General features: G+C 43.9%; 1 protein-coding gene across 3 annotated transcripts; it reads right to left on the bottom strand.

Moving 5' to 3' along the window:
* Positions 1-7,042: 7,042 nt before the first annotated feature.
* LOC144738155 (uncharacterized) lies at positions 7,043-20,097 on the bottom strand. Of its 3 annotated transcripts, none has more exons than XM_078621119.1 (3): positions 20,024-20,097; positions 19,524-19,607; positions 7,043-12,011 (listed from the first exon to the last, which is right to left on the bottom strand). In XM_078621119.1, the coding sequence occupies exon 3, from the start codon at positions 11,969-11,971 to the stop codon at positions 10,604-10,606; it is 1,368 nt and encodes a 455-aa protein (XP_078477245.1). In that variant the 5' UTR covers positions 11,972-12,011; positions 19,524-19,607; positions 20,024-20,097; the 3' UTR covers positions 7,043-10,603. The 3 variants fall into 3 exon arrangements, with proteins under 3 accessions (XP_078477245.1, XP_078477248.1, XP_078477247.1); XM_078621122.1 differs by having other exon boundaries at positions 7,043-11,981; positions 20,024-20,095; XM_078621121.1 differs by lacking the exon at positions 20,024-20,097 and having other exon boundaries at positions 19,524-20,017.
* Positions 20,098-21,154: the final 1,057 nt, after the last annotated feature.

Raw genomic sequence — 21,154 nt, 5'->3', positions numbered from 1 at the left:
ACAGTTCTTATAATTAATATTATTTAGCATAAACTTAGGAAGGAACCACTCAGACTCTTCTATGTTAAGCAACTTTAATATCTAAAAACACTCTAATATGCGAATATACTTACGATCGGAATTGTCAACACTGTACTCCTGAAGATGTCCTACTCTTTAATCTGTACAATTAACCCTCAATGGTAATGTTTGTTAAAACTGAGTAACAGAACAATCGGCTAACTCCTCCAAATAGCGCGACCATACACGGCGAAAGGAAAAGTTCTACAATTTTTTTTACAATATTCATATGAAACATGCTAAAGAAACATGTGCCCAATGACAAAAGTAAACATCAATGAATTCATTGGTAAGATTATGCAATTACCGAAAACAAATGACTAAATACTTCTTAACGACCATATTCATTTAACTCAAGGGACAGAACAATTCTTTTCACGATAAACTAGTAGTTAACGCACCACCTTGGGATGGCAACCCTTTTTGAAAGATAACCTTTTTGGTACAATTTTATTAGTACCAATATGCGCGTTGTGTGTGTGGGTGTGTGTTGTCAACGCTGTGGTGGGCAGTGCCGTGGGGGATAAGGCCAATTTAGATTGGCCTTTCACCTCATGCCATTTGTAACCACCACAGCAGCTAAATGGGGGCTTTGGACAGGTGCGAGGGGCTGGAAACCCCTCCACCTTAAATTAATTACCACAAAACCACGTATAAAATATCTACTTAATAAGCTTGTGCTGGGGGGCAGGCCTCTATGACATCTCCTGGCCAAACCCCATTTGGCGGAGCCAGGAGATTTAATCTTTATCCTCAGGGCTCCTCCAAAAACAACAAAAAGCCACTATGGATGGCCACATGGAATGTTCGAATGCTCACTGCGTAGGAGAGGCTGCCACTCCTCTGTTGGGAACTGGACCGATACTGCCTGGATCTCTGTGGTATTCAGGAGATCCGGTGGACTGGGTCTGGCTCCTGCCACCATGAGGGGTGGACAGTCCTCTACTTGGGGCAGGAGACTACCAAACAACAGGGAGTGGCTCTTCTTCTGAACAAAAGAATGAAGGGGGTGTGGGAGCGTGGCAGTGAGGTGCGGGAAGCGGTAAGCCCCAGACTCCTTTAGGCTCGCCTTCCAATCAACCAGAGGCGAGGAGTGGTGGTCGTGGTTACTTATGCCCCCACTGAAGACGAACATCCATGGAGGGATGCAGGCAAGGCCGATGAGTCAGATGCCTTCTATAACCTCCTGTCACAGGTGCTAGCTAAAGTGACCCCTCGGGATAGAGTCATCCTGTTGGGCGACTTCAATGCCTGAGTTGGTCATGATACTGGGCACTTGGTCTGGAGTGATTGGAAGGCATGGGTCAGATGAGCTCAAAACAACAATAGGCGGCTGCTAGATTTTTGTGCAGCCCATGGGCTTGTAATTACCAACACGCTGTTCCGGCATCGGCACATCCACACATCATGGATGCATGCCAGGTTCAAGCAAGAACATCTGCTGGACCACGTAGTGATGGAACAGCGAATGCGGGCCCATGTACTTGACACCAGGATCTACCGTGGAGCTGATCTGCCCACTGACCATCGACTTGTCATCTGTAAGATGCGCCTGCCATTCTTCCACTCCGGTGGTGGGTGTACACCCAGGACCCCATTCAAACCTAAGGTGGCCTGGTCTCAGCTAGCTGATGAAAGTTGCAAGCAAGAATTTAATCATCGCTTGTGGCTGGGGTTGGTATCGTGCCCCACTCCTCCAGATGTCGAGGGTAAATGGGCGAGGTTTAGGACTGTGACTCATGCAGCTGCAATGGCTGCTTTGGGTACATGGTGCAGACCTCCCAAGAGACCCTGGCTGACAGAGGTGTTCAAGCTGGCTGAGAACAAGCGACAGGCCAACTCTCATTGTCTACAGCATCCCACGTCAGAATGGAGGCTTACCGCAGCCTTCATTTGGAGGTTCGGATGGTTGGTGGTAGCGGGTTGCTGAGGAGATGGAGTCTGCTTCAAAGGCTCACGACCACAAATCACTATTTAACTCCATCAAAAAGAGTAACCTGCAGCACCACACCTATTACCATCATTTGGGGATAAAACGGTGAACCAATCTCCGACCCCCAGGAATAAGTTTGCAGATTTGCTGAGCATTTCTGTGAAGTCCTAGGGGAGGGGAAATCCCTCGGCATGGAAAACATCGTGGGACAAAGTGGGGATGACCCTGCTGAGGCTGAGGTGTCTAAAATGTTGGAAGAAGTAACCCACTGTGAGTGGCTGGCTGAGGTGCGATCTTTTGAGGAAGTCCTAAAGACGATCCAGAGTCTGAGACCAGGAAAGGCACCGGGCAGAGATGATCTCCCAAGCGAAATTCTGAGGGAGGCTAGCGTTTGTGCAGACTGCCCTGCATGACATCATAAGAACAGTTTGGACCACTGGACGGGTTCCGCAGGATTGAAAGGATGCCCTGGTGGTCCCTCTCTTTCAGAAGGGAGACCACACAGACTGTAACATCTCACTCCTCAGTGTGCCGGGAAAGGTCCTGGCAAGGATTATTCAACATCGCCTTGCCAAGCACGTTGAGGAGAGGCTTGCAGAGCAACAATGCGGTTTCAGGAAAGGGCGGTCCTGCACAGTAGCCATTTTTTCTGTCTGTTTGCTACAGCAGAGGTGTAGGGAATTCCAACAAGGCCTAGATCTTTGCTTCATTGACCTGGTCAAGGCCTATGATACCATCAGTAGGCCTGGGCTCTGGGTTGTTCTTCGTGCTTTCGGAGTCCCTGACCCTCTGCTCACACTCAAAAAGGACCTTCATGATGGTGAGCGGGCCCGGGTAAAACTTTGTGGCCAGGAGTCATAGCCATTCAATGTTCACCTTGGGGTGCGACAGGGATGTCCTCTGGCTCCCACATTATTTTATGTATTTTTCGACCACATAGTTCGTGAAGGTTTTGATGGCTGTGTAGTGCCATGGATGGGCTGCACTTGCAGGCAACGATATACATCCCAGAAGCGGTTGGGGCTTGTGAGGGGTCCTACGATCCTTCGCAAACACTCCCAATGGCCGGGAGGGGAGGGGGGGCTGCGGATGCACTGGCCTGCAACGGCAGACATGCAGACCTCGGTGAAGGACTCTGGGGTCACCCACGTCCCTCACCGAGGTCCGCACCTCGGCTGAGAAACGTATATAAGGCGGACCTCTGGAGAGGTCCAGGCAGTTGAAGACGACCAGTTGATGCAAGAAGACCTGTATGAATAGGACCCTGGACCCCTAGTTCCGCCGTCCTTTTAAGGGCCGAAGCTCTGTGAGGCCAGTGGTGGACCTTGGGTCTCCCATAGGATATTATAGCAGGAGGACCTGGAGCGCAGCCGGGGTAGGCAAGCTACGTAGGAGGCGTATAAAATACCGAGTGGAAGTACTCGAGATAATCTGTACGAGGAGTTGATGTTTAGTAGTTAGGGCGCGTGTGCATAATAAAGACGTGCCCCCTACAAAGTGTATCTGGAGAAAACACTACAGCTGTACCAAAGGAATTTCCATCTGGTACAGATACAATGGGAGGCTGATGCCCGGGTGTGGTCAAGGGATGGCTCCCCGTTGGTCAACCATGTTATGTATGCCGATGATCTGGTAATTGCCGCTCACTCAGAGGAGTTGGGGGCGCCGCTGCTGAACCTGGAGCGTGGCACGAAGAGGTGGGGCCTTACCATCAGCCCCACCAAAACTAAGCACCTGCCTGGTTATTTTGTACTATCAGGCACTCAACCTACACAACTCCCAATCGGTGATGGGGCAGTTGTGGAGAGAGTGGAGAGTTTCGCATACCTGGGTAGTGTGCTCATGACCAGCTCCGGATTGACAGTGGTCTCACTCCAAATCAGTCGAGCCGCATTATTTTTTAATCGGTTGCGTAACGCTGTGTGGAAGCTACCTTGTCTGTCGCTTCGCACGAAGCTTCAGGTCTTCTCGGCCACAGACATTCCCTCCCTTCTCTATGCTTGCGAAACGTGGACCCCCCTAATGGAGCATCTTCGCCGGTTGGAAACATTTAGGCTGGCCTGCCTACGATCGATACTGGGTTTAACCAGGCTGGATTGTGTGAGCTCACAAATCCTTGAATGATCTGGACAAAGTCCCATCGGTGAGCTCCTCTGGCAGGCAAGGCTGCGTTGGCTGGGTGATGTAGCCCGCATGCCCAGTCACCGCATGCCTAAACAGCTTTTGTGCGGCCGGATCGAGGGGGCTAAACAGGCACGGCACAAGCGAGAGAAGAGATGGAGTGATGTGGTACAGGAGGATGTGGAGCTGAGTGGATATGCTGATGACTGTTATCAGTGGTGTCAGGATCGGCCTCTGTGGAGGCTCGTGAAAGACGCTGCTGGGCAGTTGGAGGCAGTCGCCCTCCAACAACAACAGAGGGCGGAGGAGTGAAGCTCACAACGAGAAAAGTGCCAGGTGGCTAAAGCACAGTAAATTGGCACAGTAGGGGGCACAGGTGGTGCATCAGCAATTCATCTCAGTAAGTGGACCCGTGGCACCTGGGTCTGCCCCATGACATCCTGTCAGCGGGCGTTCGACACATCACGTGGCCTCAAGATGCAATGAATTTAATTTTCAAGATCACATTGATTATATTGGTAAAAAGACAAAAAAATTGGTTTTATGTATCGACACAAGCACTGCTTCCCCACTATGTTCTGCTTGGAATTGATAAAAGCTACCGTACTGCCTCTACTTGATAACTGTGACATCAGTACTTTACTGAAGAAGCTTGACTCAATTTATCACTCGGCCTTAAGATTTGCATTGAACTGCCCATATACGACCCACCACTGCGATCTCTACATTGGGTCAAACTTAACTTCTCTTAATGATCGACGGCTTGTGCATCAGATCTTATTTATTCACGATGTACTTACAAAGAAATCAGCAGACTACCTGCTGGATCTCCTCAGTTTCGAAGAACAAATGTGACCTAAGGTCTTCGCTCATTTACCAGCTTCACATTCCTTATTGCCATACAAAAACTGTAGGAAGGGCCTTTTCTATTGATGACCCCAGGGTCTGGAATGCTATCGCCAATAAACCGCAACTTGGATCACTACCTGCGAGATCCTCACTCAAAACTGCTCTAGAGGAGTGGCACACCCCTAGCTGCCACTGCTATTCAGAATGGCCTGAAATCAAATGTATCGCTCCGGATGACCGCTGCAAAATATGATCTTGAGTTTTGATTATAGTGTACAGAGTGAGCCTGATAACTTTAATCTACATTGTGTTATGGTTGTTATTGTTTGACTTGCATCCCAATTGGATTTTTGCACACAGCGTTGATATAGTGTTTTTTCTGGAAGACTTTGCTGTTTTTTCCCAGGATTTTTCTGTTGCGTGCAGTCACTTTAAGATGTTTCTTGTTCATGTTTTTGTTTTGTTGCGGTTGCACCCTAGTCAATAAATGAAACTGAAAACTGAAAAACATAGCCTGGCACAAGCGTCGTGGTGATGTCACCACCACTTAGTGGAGAATGGCAGTTGTTGTCTTCTTGCTAACTTGAGTGCTGCGTTCCTTGTACCAAAAATACCTCAGATCCCCAGTAGGGGCGCTGGGTCAGCGTGTGTTGAACACGGTGCTCTTGGCTGCTTTGTCAGTCTCTCTCCACCGCTGGGGTGATTGTCGAGTAGGCACGCTGGTCACTCTTTGGCGGTGCCCGTGCTGGCAGGGATGATGGGTCCGGCTCCAACTGCATCGATGTGCGCGATGATCCTGTCACCAGAAACCACTCGCAGCTCGTCCGCTGGTTGCCGCGCGTCACCCCCCTTGGCACCAGACACTGTTGATCCTTGCAGACTGTGGAGCAACTTGAAGAGACAGCACATGTCGTCTCCTCCCCCCCCCTTCAAAAGAGTCCTCTTACAGTTGTTTGTACGACTCGTGCTGCAGAGAGGACACGCTTCAGATCAAGTTATATCGTTCCGTGTCAATCTCTGATCCGACCCTCAACTAAACTTCGCCTGTGGGTTGCGATTTCAAGGGGCACTCTCACGAATAGTGGTTGCACCAGTTTTCCCTCAAAGGGTTGACTTTGATCTCAGCACAATCCGAACGATTGTCACTCTATGATCGTAAGTGTTGCCTGTACAGAGCGACCTCGCCACCGGGAATAGTAATGCTAGGCACTCTTCCCCACGTTTGTATAGCAATACTGTGAGCACCAGCCTTGGCTGGCAGCCTCTCTCAATGACGCAATAACAAAAAACTCTCCGTGATGCGTGGTTTCTACCAATGCAGAACTCCCTATCAATTTGCCAGTCACGAGGGCAATCCCCGGAGATTGACTCGCAGTTTTTCTTCTTTGGTATGGCATTGTGAAAAGTTAATATTTTTAATGATCGTCATGAATGAATGCAAAGGTTCCTTATCCAGTCCAATGATGTGGTTGATGCAGTGTGGATTTTAGCGATACCGCCAGGATGTGCATGGATGGAGCATTCATCGGTGATGTGCTTGATGGTTTGGACTTCTCCACTCGCAGTTTGGAGATTCGTTGAGCAGTACTGATTTCTGTTCTTGCATTTCTGCGTATATCTGAATTTTTCCACCCGTTGTATATATTCGGTCTGAAAAATGATAAAAATTAAAAGAAAATTAAAAAAACAACTTAAATTTGTCCGAAATTATGCTAATTTAATTAATTATGAAAATGTTGCATGTATGTTAATTAGGAAGTTATGCAAGTATGTAATTATGCTAATGTATTCAATTCTCATAATTCGGCTCTGCCTCGTTGTCTAGGGTGAACTATCAATCTGGATAATACAATGGTGTAATTGTATGAAGTTATGTAAGTATATGTAATTGTGCTAATTAGGCTCTGCTTCGTTGTCTAGGGTTGTATTATCAATCAGGATAATACAATGATTTTCACTTTAACTTTTACTTATTATGTCTTAGTGTTATGTCAGGTCTCAAAATTCAGATCTCTCCGCAGGATACAGTTCCTATAATTAATATTATGCATGAACTTAAGAAGGCACCACTTAAGACTCTTCTGTGTTAAGCAACTTTAATCTCTAAAAAACACATAACATTCTAATATGCGAACTCTTATGCTAGGAATGCCAACACAGTACTCCTGGAGATGTCCTCCTCAATGATCCGTACATTTAACCCTCAATAATTGTTTGTCAAACTGGGTAACAGAACAATTGGCTCATTCTTCAGAGTAAGGTGATCATATACAGCAACAGTCCTTAAAATTAATGTGACCATATTCATACGAACAGTAATAAAGAAACATGTGCCTAAGCAAAGGTAGACCTCAATGAATTCATTTGTAAGATTATGCAATTAACGTAATGCTTTGGAACAATGTTGTGCGGTAGTGTGCTTGCTTGTCTAACAAATGTTTATCAATTGGCTAAGGGCTTTAATAAATTCGCGGGCAAGATTATGTGATGAAAAGAAAGCTTTTAACACAATTGTATCCCTGTGTGTGGATTCGTAACATAGATGTTTATAAATGTTAGTTTCCTCAATGAATTCATTGGTATAGATTATGCAATTAACAAGAATGACTAAAATACTTCTAAACGACCGTATCTACGTAACTCAATGGGCAGCAATACTTTCCACGATCAGCTAATAGTTGACGCACCACCTTAGGATGGCAACCCTTTTTGAAACACAAAGATAACTTTGGAGTAATCTTATTAGTCCCGATATATGCATTATGTGTGTTGGTGTATTGTCTCCTTGCTCAACTCTTTGCGTTAAGCGGACGCCGAGGTGGGGCGTTTCTTGTACCAAAAATGTGTTGGTTCCCTGCTGAGCGATGAGTCGTGTGTGGGGGTGTCATACACACGGCGCTCTCACTCTCTTGGCGGCAACTGCAGGCCTCTCTGCTGCTGGATGAGCCGAGTCAGCACTACGCTTGTCTTTGAAGGTGCCCGATTGCGCTCACAGCTCGTCCGCTGGTCGCTGGTGCCGACACTCTTTCTAGGTTGTGCCGGTCACACTCTCTCACTTGCATCAGGCACGGTTGGTTCTCGTAGACTTGACCTTTGCAGGAGTGTGCTCGGCTTCCAAGTCCGCACGCTCATTGGTGGTCGTTAGCCACTTCTGCTTCTGGTCCTGTGCGATGCTCGCTTGATCGATGCTTGGCCCTTTTCCGCCCTTTCTCCAGATTGATTGCTTGTCATTGCTCGTCACTCTTTCTCTCTTGCTGCAGCTGCTGGTGGGAGTTGCCACTCAATGTATAATAAAACTTTTAGCGATACTTCGTCTGTCAGCGCCGAACTCGTACTCGGTGACATATCGCTACTCTGCAAGCCTCGCCATCCTTGGTCGATTGCGGGGCCCACCCCCGGAGCTTTCCGCAGCAAGACTCGGTTGCATGATCGGTGTCCTTGCTTATACAGTAAAACCTTGGATTGCGAGCATAATTCGTTCCAGAAACGTGTTTGTAATCCAAAGCACTCGTATATCAAAGCGAATTTCCCCAAAAGAATTGAAACTCAGATGTTTCGTTCCACAACCCAGAAACATTAATGTAAAATGATTAATACAAAATATATTTTTATTATTTACATTTAATATAAAGTAATCAAATGTATTAATTAAAGTAATCGTGGCTAGTGTGAGGGAGACGAGAGAGAGGAGAGGGTTATTGTATAGGACGACTTTCACTGTCACTAACGGAATTACTGCTATCTGTTGGCTCACTGGAATATTTTTCTTTTTGTGAGACTTTAACAAGAAACCTATCCAATGACACTTGCTTTTGCCTCCTTTTGAGGATTTTGCAGAAATGTGACACTGCTATTGTTGCAGTACAGTTACTAAAGAACAGTCACTACACTTGGACACAATTTAAAAAATGCTTTACGCACACACACGTGGTTACAACACGATAGTAAACAGTATACGCTCGCACGGATGTTGACTATACGAGTGAGGCACGCCAACTGAGACCGAGCATGGGAGACGATTACCCACAATCCTGCAGCGAGAGAAGAACCATCGGCTCAGTTGTGATCACGTGACGCTCGGCAGACAAAGCGTATACGTACTACTCGTATTGCAAGACCTCGCTCGTTAATAAAGTTAAAATTATGAAAAATGTTTGCTCGTCTTGCAAAACACTCGCAGACCAAGTTACTCGCATTCCAAGGTTAAATTGCATGTGAAATTCGCCCACCTCGGCTCACCTTCTCACAACGGACCGGAATTCCTTTGATTTCGCTCTATCTATAGGAACAGCTATTTGTCTGTTGTGTTTGTGTTCTAATTTTATTGAAGTAATCTGTTAAGTCTCATCAAGGCCTGATTCCTGTCCCCTTCGTCAACCCACCCTGCCATCAATGGAAATAGATGCTCCAAATTGCCCCCAATTGCGTCCTTCCAGTCCTCTAACCCTCTGCAATAATTAATCTGGAAGATTAAGGCGGGGGGTTTCCCCTGTCCGGTCGCGTTCTCCCCCCTTCCTTCACGGTTGGGGTATTACATTTTTGTCTCTCTCGAAGAAGGGTGCTGTGGCCTTTGAAGTCGTGTTCTCTCGTGCACCGGTTGGAAGTAAAAAATATTATTTTACCTCTTATAGCTTGATACCGTACCCTTTTTGCAGTTTTGATTCTGTAAGTGACTCAAGGTATGTTTTGAGCAATGTTTACAGTACTTCCGTCGTGGTTTGGAATTCCTTCATGGTGTTTGATATCTCAAGGGGAGGCACCCTCCCTGTGTATGCAATTTATTGCTACCATGTGCTGCTGGGAGACAAAGGCGGTTTGGAGACTCTGGTCCTATGGAATACATTATCTTGGTCGTGTGTGATTGACCTATTTTGCTTTGTTTTCTTTTGAATTACTCTAGATCTGATACTTGAGTTTGCAGTTTTTTATATTACATTTTATGACTTCCCAAACAGGTTTGTGAGTAATTATCCTCCAGCTGCCTTTTGTGTGGCAAGGCAGGAGGCAGCGGGGGGGGACGACGACACTCACCCTTCCATGCCCCAGCATTAGATCCAGATCAAAATTATGAAAAAAATAGGCAGAATCACTCTTAATAAAAAAATGTTGGAAAAGGCATATATGCAACATACTCTTCGAGTGAGAATATGTTTTCTCCTTTTTTCTGGAAACAGGTGTTGATATGTTAATACACCAAACTGAAACCTTTTACAAGGAATACTTGTGGTCAGAATGCAAACAAAAACATACTCTGATAATGTATGCGTTGTCTTTGAAACTGATTGCTTCACACCAGAGACGGCTTTCTTTCAAGCCTAGTCTCAAACGGTGTTTGACCAGAGGACGCTGAAAGGCGTACAGCAAAAAGACAATGCACTATCAGAACAGTGGGTTCCAAATGGCGTGCTCTTTTGAGTGTTTGTGATGAGATATGATACAAAACGCCGAGTTGCTGAGGCGATTGAGCAAGCACCATAAAAATGCTAATATTATTATTATAACATAGTGAATGCTTGGGAGCTTATTGGCTCTCGCTCCTAGTTAGAGATCTACCCAACCCACAGGTCCGCAAATACTGACCGCTCTTACTCTGCAGGCCTGTGACAAAGGTGAATCTATTGGAGCTTCATTGTCTCAAGCTTACACATCTACAGGGTCTCCATTTGACTTTGTATTGTCAAAGAAGTCCACCCACACCTCCACTTCCACAAACTGCTGGGAGTTGCCTCGCTCTGCCTCACAGTCAGAATTCTCCTCCTGCTTCATGTTGCCTCCATTGATGTGAAGGTCTGATTTTGGAGTTGAATGTTCATCTTCACATTGTACATTCACTTCTTTGCTCTTCATCACATCTTCACATTTTACCTTCACTTCTTCGCTCTTCACTGTCGCCTCTTCACATTTCACCTTCGCCTCTTCAAATTTCACCTTGATACATTTCATAGTGTCCAAGCTGGAATTTGCTTCTGGTTCTTTTTTCAGGAGGGATGGGCTCATTGCAGCACTTTGACTTTCACAAGTCGATTTAAGACGACACTCCTTGGGGATCTTGTGATGCCTGTGTGTTCTCTGGTGTCGATGAAGAACTGATGACTGTGCAAATGCCTTCTCACACACACTGCACTTGAAAGGTTTCTCGCCTGTGTGTGTTCTATGGTGTTTTTTAAGATAATATGACTGTGCAAACTCCTTACTGCACAGAGTGCACTTGAAGGGTTTATCTCCTGTGTGTGTTCTCTGGTGTTTTTTAAGATTTGGTGACTGTGAAAATTCCTTCTCACACACACTGCACTTGAAAGGTTTCTCTCCAGTGTGTGTTCTCTGGTGTTCTTTAAGATGTGATGATTCTGCAAAGCGCTTCCCGCAAAGGGTGCACCTGAAAGGTTTCTCTCCTGTGTGTGTTCTCTGGTGTTTATGAAGATGTGGCGACTGCGCAAACGCCTTCCCGCACAGAGTGCACCTGAAGGGTTTCTCTCCTGTGTGTGTTCTCTGGTGTTTTTTAAGATTTGGTGACTGTGAAAATTCCTTCTCACACACACTGCACTTGAAGGGGTGATCTCCTGTGTGTATTCTCTGGTGTATTTTAAAATAAAATGAACTTGAAAATGCCTTCCCACACACACTGCACTTGTTTGGTTTCTCTCCTGTGTGTGTTCTCTGGTGGATCTGAAGACCTGATGCCCATGCAAATGCCTTCTTACAGACAGTGCATTTGAAAGGTTTCTCTCCTGTGTGTGTTCTCTGGTGGATCTGAAGACCTGATGCCCATGCAAATGACTTCTCACAGACAGTGCATTTTAAAGGTTTCTCTCCCGTGTGTGTTCTCTGGTGTAATTTAAGATGCGATGAATCTGCAAACGCCTTCCTGCAAAGGGTGCACCTGAAGGGTTTCTCTCCTGTTTGAGTTTTCTGGTCCTGTGTCAAATTTACAGTACAATCCATGCTGTTTGCATACTGGTCCCATTGTTGCCTTTTTGTACCGAGCTGCACTGAGTGCCTTTTCTCCATCAGACCAATTCTGCAGAGGAAGCGTCAGAAGAAGCGTCAGCTGCAGACAGAAAAAAATATACACACCATCTATGTCAGTATCGAGACACAAGAGGAATGAATATATTAACAGTCACACATGACTTACACGTCTATATTTATTCATATATTCAAGATATTCCCCAATTCATCACACGGGCTGTTAAGGCACACAATGAGAGGGCAAATTGTTATATGCCTGGAGGCCCTAGTAGCTTCAAAATAAATGTTAACCCAAAACACCAAGAACACAATTTCGGCTGCCTGGCTACAAAAGCAATATTTAAAAAAGCTAAATTCAGCTAACATAGCAAAGGCTGTTGATAATAATACTATTTTTATTATGCAGAAATGCATTATTAAATGTTCAATCGCAACTTAAGAGGTGTGAAGCCAGATTCAGATTTGCTTGAATGCTCGGATAAAAAGATCTAACTTCAGCTGCATATGTGCTGGGATATTTTCCTGACTGTTTCCATTCTTACAAAAAGTTCCAGAGGAAAACTAAAATAAACTATTGTTTTGATTTAACCTCCATGCACAATTTTTTATATACTTTACTGCAAATACAAACTTGACACTGTCACACACTGGCATGGTAGAAAGGTCGTGGTGTGTCCAGAACCATGCCTGGCCACCTTCATCTGTTAAATATTAATGCTTCCTCACTTCACCATGTAATTAATTTACGATCAATCAACATAGCAGAGGCCCACAATAAGTTCAGTTTTCACTTTTCAATCATGTTTGCTTTTGGCAATAATCAAACTAATTGTTGAGTTCATAATGCAAAGAAATAACTGCACTACAGCTCCCCACAAAGATAAACTTTTAAATACACGTACATTTCACATGGATAATTAACATTATGTACACAAAACATCCACCATTAATGACGAATTGCAAGTAACCTTATCCCATTGCTAATGCCATGATAGGTGCAATTTAAGGCCATGTAAGTGTGGATTCCTTGTCAGCAGGTAATGGGAATGATCCAGGTGTCAAGGGATGACTGACAGATGAACCAGCTGTGCTCCCCACTGTTTTAGGAACTCGGCGTTCCACCTATTCATGTGGGCGTTGCTCTTCCGACCTCATTGTTTTTGCAGAGCAAATATCTATTAACTGCCCTGCAGCATACAGTGAGGGAAAAAAGTATTTGATCCCCTGCTGATTTTGTACGTTTGCCCACTGACAAAGAAATGATCAGTCTATAATTTTAATGGTAGGTTTATTTGAACAGTGAGAGACAGAATAACAACCAAAAAATCCAGAAAAACGCATGTCAAAAATGTTATAAATTGATTTGCATTTTAATGAGGGAAATAAGTATTTGACCCCCTCTCAATCAGAAATATTTCTGGCTCCCAGGTGTCTTTCATACAGGTAACGAGCTGAGATTAGGAGCACACTCTTAAAGGGAGTGCTCCTAATCTCAGCTTGCTACCTGTATAAAAGACACCTGTTCACAGAAGCAATCAATCAATCAGATTCCAAACTCTCCACCATGGCCAAGACCAAAGAGCTCTCCAAGGATGTCAGGGACAAGATTGTAGACCTACACAAGGCTGGAATGGGCTTCAAGACCATCGCCAAGCAGCTTGGTGAGAAGGTGACAACAGTTGGTGCGATTATTCGCAAATGGAAGAAACACAAAACTGTCAATCTCCCTCGGCCTGGGGCTCCATGCAAGATCTCACCTCGTGGAGTTGCAATGATCATGAGAACGGTGAGGAATCAGCCAAGAACTACACGGGAGGATCTTGTCAATGATCTCAAGGCAGCTGGGACCATAGTCACCAAGAAAACAGTTGGTAACACACTACGCCGTGAAGGACTGAAATCCTGCAGCGCCCGCAAGGTCCCCCTGCTCAAGAAAGCACATATACATGCCCGTCTGAAGTTTGCCAATAAAAATCTGAATGATTCAGAGGACAACTGGGTGAAAGTGTTGTGGTCAGATGAGACCAAAATGGAACTCTTTGGCATCAACTCAACTCGCCGTGTTTGGAGGAGGAGGAATGCTGCCTATGACCCCAAGAACACCATCCTCACCGTCAAAAATGGAGGTGGAAACATTATGCTTTGGGGGTGTTTTTCTGCTAAGGGGACAGGACAACTTCACCACATCAAAGGGACGATGAACGGGCCCATGTACCGTCAAATCTTGGGTGAGAACCTCCTTTCCTCAGCCAGGGCATTGAAAATGGGTCGTGGATGGGTATTCCAGCATGACAAAGACCCAAAACACACGGCCAAGGCAACAAAGGAGTGGCTCAAGAAGAAGCACATTAAGATCCTGGAGTGGCCTAGCCAGTCTCCAGACCTTAATCCCATAGAAAATCTGTGGAGGGAGCTGCATGTTCGAGTTGCCAAACGTCAGCCTTGAAACCTTAATGACTTGGAGAAGATCTGTAAAGAGGAGTGGGACAAAATCCCTCCTGAGATGTGTGCAAACCTGGTGGCCAACTACAAAAAACGTCTGACCTCTGTGATTGCCAACAAGGGTTTTGCCACCAAGTACTAAGTCATGTTTTGCAGAGGGGTCAAATACTTATTTCCCTCATTAAAATGCAAATACATTCATAACATTTTTGACATGTGTTTTTCTGGATTTTGTTGTTGTTATTCTGTCTCTCACTGTTCAAATAAACCTACCATTAAAATTATAGACTGATGATTTCTTTGTCAGTGGGCAAACGTACACAATCAGCAGGGGATCAAATACTTTTTTCCCTCACTGTACTAACTCTATAGCAGTGTGTACTGGCCGTAGTAGTAGCCATATTAACGCTCAACCACATCAATTCCATACACCCATCTATCAAATTCACCATGGAAGTGGAAACTGATGGCAAGCTACCATTCCTGGATGTTGTGATCGAAAAGGGACCTGATGGCTCGTTGGGACACTGTCTACAGGAAAGCCATCCACATGGATGCCTATCTAAAGCCTGACTCCCACCACGATCCAGCCCAGAAGAATTCCCTAATCAAAACACTACACCATAGGGCCCGTTGCATCTCCGACCAGCGTCACCTAGTCAGTGAGCTGGAGCACGTACACCAAGCCCTCAGGATGAATGGATATTCTGATAGTTCAATCCGCAAAGCTGTCTCCCCAGCCATGGGGAAACAACCATCTTAGGATTCAATCAAAACCATCACTTTGCCATACATAGCAGGGGTTACCAAAAATATTTCCAAAAATCTTAATCTAACACAAGATCGAGGTTTGTTTCAACACAGTACACAAAATCCGTGATTTGATCCTATATGTGAAGGATGTGATTCCTGACATGCAATACCCTGGTGTCTACAAACTAAGTTGTGGCTGCGGCAGCAGTTACATTGGGGAAACGAAACGACATGTCTCGGAACGTGTTAGCGAACACAAGGCAGATCTGAAACATGGTTGGATCAATACCTCTGCCATTGCTGATCATTGTTTTAACGCTGTGGGCTCACACGAAATTGATTTTTACAAGACGAAGGTACTCTGCAAACCCACCGCTATCATCAAAGATTTGTTCATGAAGCCATCCAGATATATAAACACAGACACAACTTCAACTGAGAAGATGGGTACACACTGACCAATCATTGGAAGGATGTTATTAACCAAGTAAAGTATAGTAATGGTTATTAGGTTGGTTGAGTGTACTGGCAGTCTATAATGTAGACTATAGCCTGGTTTTATTATGTTTTATTTTTATTATTTTATTACTTCCCTTCTACGTGACTTTACCGAAAGAACCAAGAAGATGAATCCCTGCAGTCACGAAAGCTTTAAATCGAAATATAGCCTGGTTCTTAACCTCGATTAGTGTACTGGCAGTCTATAATGTAGACTGTAGCAATGGTTATTAAGCTGGGTGAGTGTACTGGCAGTCTATAATGTAGACTAGCATTATTCTTAACCTCGGTGAGCGTACTGGCAGTCGATAATGTAGACTGTAGCCTGGTTCCTAACCACGGTGAGTGTACTGGCACTCTATAATGTTGACTGTAGCCTGCTCATTAAGTTTGGTGAGTGTACTGGCAGTCTATAATGTGGACTGTAGCCTGGTTCTTAACCTCGATTAGTGTACTGGCAGTCTATAATGTAGACTGAAGCAATGGTTATTAAGCTGGGTGAGTGTACTGGCAGTCTATAATGTAGACGAGCATCATCTTAACCTTGGTGAGTATACTGGCACTCTATACTGGAGGCTGTAGCCTGCTTATTAAGTTTGGTGAGTGTACTGGCAGTCTATAATGTAGGTTGTAGCAATGGTTATTAAGCTGAGCGAGTGTACTGGCAGTCTATAGACTTATTCTTAGTTATGAATAACCATTTCTACAGTCTACGTCATAGACTGCCAGTACACTCACAAAACTTAATAACCAGGCTACAGTTTACATTAATGGTTATTTTTATTATTTTTTATTCACGTTATTATTCACTTTATTTGTATTATTATTTTTCTATCTACATGACTCAACGAAATAACCAAAGATTACTATCATAGAGTTAGTATAGTTACTACTACAGCCAGTACACACTTCTATAAAGTTAGTATAGCCACTACTACAGCCAGTACACACTGCTATCGAGTTAGTATAGCTACTACTACAGCCAGTACACACTGCTATAGATATAGTATAGCTACTACTGCAGCCAGTACACACTGCTATAGAATTTGTATATCTACTACTACAGCCAATACACACAGCTATATATATAGTATAGCTACTACTACAGCCAGTACACACTGATAGAGTTTGTATAGCTACTACTACATACAGTACACACTGCTAAAGAGTTTGTATAGCTACTACTACATACAGTACACACTGCTATAGAGTTTGTATAGCTACTACTACATACAGTACACACTGCTATAGAGTTAGTATAGCTACTACTATGGGCAGTACACACTGCTATAGAGTTAATATAGCTACTACTACGGTCAGTACACACTGCTATAGAGTTAGTATATCTAATATTACAGCCAGTACACACTGCTATAGAGTTAGTATAGCTACTACTACAGCTAGTACACACTGCTATATAGTATAGCTAGTACTATGGCCAGTACACACTGCTATAGAGTTAGTATATCTACTATTACAGCCAGTACACAATGCTATAGAGTTAGTATAGCTACTACTATGGCCAGTACACACTGCTATAGAGTTAGTATAGCCACTATTACAGCCAGTACACACGGCTATAGAGTTAAATTTAGCTAATACTACAGCCAGTACATATTGCTAAAGTTAGTATAGCTACTACTACAGCTAGTACATACCACTGTAGTGATAGTAACTACTACTACAGCCAGCACACACTACTGTAGTGATAGTAGATAGTGCTATCGTGTCGGTATATACTACTATAGAGTAGATATTACTAAAGTCAGTATTTCCTACGATAGAGTTAGTAGCTACTGCTATAGAGTCGCTATATACCAAGGCCGTAGCCATGGAGTCAACATTGGGGGGGGACCAAATCTTCCAGGGGGTCTGGGAGTCCCAACCCAGAAAAATATTTAAATTTGAAAAACTAATCTCCTGCCATGTACTGCCTAAAAATATAAAAAAAAATCACTAGCACATGGAATAGACTTATTTATTTTATACAATAATGTCTAATAGTGTATTGTATTACATTGCTCTGTTTTTACTTTTTTTTACCATTTCTTGTTTCATTGTATGTAATGTTTGAGATTTGGGATTAATAAAGTACAACCATAACAACAATCATATAAACAGAAATCTATGCATTGATTTACATGAAGATAAGTCCAGATATTGCGCCAATGGTTAGCAAAATGTTATTTTTATTTACATAGCATAGCAAGTATTATTACTTTTTCTATATTTTATAGCAATATGATCCACATATTCCTCACTTCATTTACACTTCTGATTTAGTAGTTGCAATTGGTTCCATGTCTACTTCTTGTAGCTACTGCCATGCAATGACATGAAAAGGAGACCCTCCAGAGCTATGCTGTAACTGTACCAATTAATGACCATCCCGAGCCTATTCATGTACTGATACCTGGAAACACGACCTATGCAAGCCAATTTCAAAACAACAACAGAAGATAGAACTCATGCATCCAAATTACATGTTTTGGGTACAAACCAACTCATCCCGACATCTGGCTACATGCCCACATTTAAAGTGCAGGGCCAGGTACATAATCGCATTGGCAATCTGCTGCCACTACCTAATGACCTACCTACATTACCACAGATCTATCTGCATGTCTGACAGTTCTAGACAGGCTCACCAGCATCGCTAAAATGTCATCAACACCAAGATGCTGTGGAAAGACATGCTCCATAAGGAACACTCTGATGTTCACACTCTTATGGTGACAGTTTCAAGTTTGCCATGGAGAAGATGACTTCAGAGTACAATGTTGTCATTCATGCCGAGTAAACGCCACATGGTCAACATGAGTGCTGCTTAAATGCACTCGCAACATCTGAAGTCGCTGTCATTTTGACAGCTGAACAACATGTCACTCGAGGCATCGTCTTGAAACTGAGGAGCAATACCCTACACAGAAATGAAACACACCGATCCAATGATGCTCTTCAATGTCTACTTATTTTCTGGCAAGGTGATGATGGCTACAATTTCCTACTTCACCAAACTGACCTAGCAACAGGCTTGGCAACACAAAAGAAGATTTCCACCATGGACTTCTTTTCCTTCAGGATCATGGTGCGAAACAGCAGCTTAAATCTATTATTGAGATGCAAAGAGCTCTTCCGCCAATTTTCTGTCGATTAGTATGCCAAAATTTAAGCTTCATTCGATGAAACCCACCAGATAACAAAACAACCAAACATTGTCTATCCTGAAGCTTTCCAAGGGCAACGAATTTAAAATCTGTCCTGATTATGAAACAAATAAGCCCTGCGATTGTATAACACAATCAATAAACCGTGACAATAAACACACGTAGGTAGAAAAATAATAGTGATCTATTTTTTTTCTACCTACGTGACTTTACCGAAAGAACCAGATTCCTGTAGTCATGTAAGCTTCAAATCAAGAAACAATATACACACATTTACAGACTTCATTGGCAAAATTAAATAATTCTAATAAAGCCAGCATAGCAATACATTACTCTTAATGTTTGATTATTGAGACCCGATGCAAAGCCAGGTAACTTAGCTAGTATTGAATAAATACTATAATTTCGATGTTTGTGCATGAATAGGGAGCGGTAGTGCAACGGTTAGCATGCTGAGCTATAATCCCAGTGAGCCGATTTATATTCCCACAGAGCCAAGGCACAACATTTGGCTGTCGCCTGATGAAGCTGGTTGTAATTACTGGCAAACGTCGTACTCAGATTGTAAATGTTGTGGCTTGGCTCTCCAACACACAACCGGTGTAGTGCTGCACTAGTGACGAATTGGCCACGTGCTGTTTATGTGACCAACCGTTACTAGTTGGCAGTGTCGGGTGGTGGCGGGTTTAACGACACATTTATATAGTTAAGACGATCTAACCCAAACAAACCTGTATTACGGATGTATATTTGGAGTTTGCGTGTCTCTCTCCCCGTGGTCGCGTGGTTTTTCCTCTGGATCCTCCGGGTTTTCCCTGCACATTTAGAGTCAACATCACCACGCGTTTAGAGTATTTGACTGATATACATTCCACACGTTGATAAGCCACTTTGTTGTCGGCAGGTCGCTTCTGAAAACAAGAGCAGTATAGCAGCTGAAGTGGGCCTGGCCTGGTAAGAGAAAAAAACCGAAATACTTAATAGAAACAAAGTTTCAAAGTAGTGAGCCAGATGAAGACAAATTAAACTTAAGCAGAGAATTAAAGCAAATACAATCAGGCGAGGGCAGGAGGAAAGGCCCCGCATGGCTAGGCCCCGCGTTGTAATGTTCCAACCTGGACATCGATTCCGCACTCGCTGCTACTCAATTGATATCTCTACGAGAGAGAGAAGGAGCGAGGCTCTACCTGGGTAAACAACAACAACAACCACCACGATGTGAACTTCTCACCTCGGAACTCAGTGAGCGCGCGCGCGCGGATCGGCAGCTTCCTGCTGTCTCGTGACGTCACGCGACAGCAGCAAGTGACATGACGTCACTAGCGGGGCACACCTACCCCTCGCGTCTGACGCCGATTACGCAATGCAGTGGTGACGTCAGAAAGCTGGTTTCGAGTTTAAGTTTATTTAAATCTTGACTTAAAGCTGTCGTGACTGCAGGAATACATTATATGGGTCTTTCGGTAAAGCCACGGCCTCACGGCGCCCTCTGATCTTTCATTTACAGTGGTATCTTAGCATACGTCGTTAATTCGTTCCAGAAGTTAGGACTTATACCGAAAATGACGTAAACCAAACGATTGTTCCCATAAGAAATGAAGGGAAAGGAAATAATCCGTTCCAGAGTATAAGAAATTATATTTTATATGGCATATTAGACATTAATGTGGTTGTATAAAATAATTTAGAGACTATTTATTACTAAAATGCATACATAAATAAATAAAAAGCATAAATAAATTAAAATAAATTGTCTAAAAATAAAATGAAACATCACTTTATCTTGCTGAGAGGAGTTGATAGCCTACTATGATGGTGGTGAGGAAGGGGAGGAGGAGGGGATGTTATTTATTGGATGGAGAGTCCCCTTCCATTAAAACTTCAGGAAGCTGACATTCTGGGGGGTTTTTTCCTTCTATTTTCTGTCTTTTTTCTTGACTTCGACCTGGTTGAGGCTCACCAGGTTTGAATTTTACTAAAAACCTGTCCTATGAAGTTTGTTTTTGCCTTCTTCTAAGAATGTGCCTGAAGTCATTCCAGACAATACTGTTACAAGCGGCGCTTTGTTTCAGTCATGAACGGGGAAAACGCGGGTATGCGGTGACTCATCCCGACCCATACAAGTTCTAGCAAGACGTCGTATCCCAAGACATTTTTTTCTCTCGAAACACAACGTATACTAAATTCGACGTATTCCAAAGCGGTCGTATACCGAATTATGACTGTCCATGCAAATACCATCTTTAGCCCTGCCCACTTACCCTTAGGGGCCGTCCATAAATGACGTTTTCGCGAATTTGGACGATTTTTGACCCCCCCCCCCCCATTGTCACATGGCGTCACAAAAAATCAAACCCCCCTC

This window comes from Lampetra planeri, chromosome 78 (assembly GCF_965212315.1).
Source record: "Lampetra planeri chromosome 78, kcLamPlan1.2.h2, whole genome shotgun sequence".
Lineage (NCBI taxonomy): Eukaryota > Metazoa > Chordata > Hyperoartia > Petromyzontiformes > Petromyzontidae > Lampetra > Lampetra planeri.
This window is presented reverse-complemented; position numbering and strand designations above follow the sequence as displayed.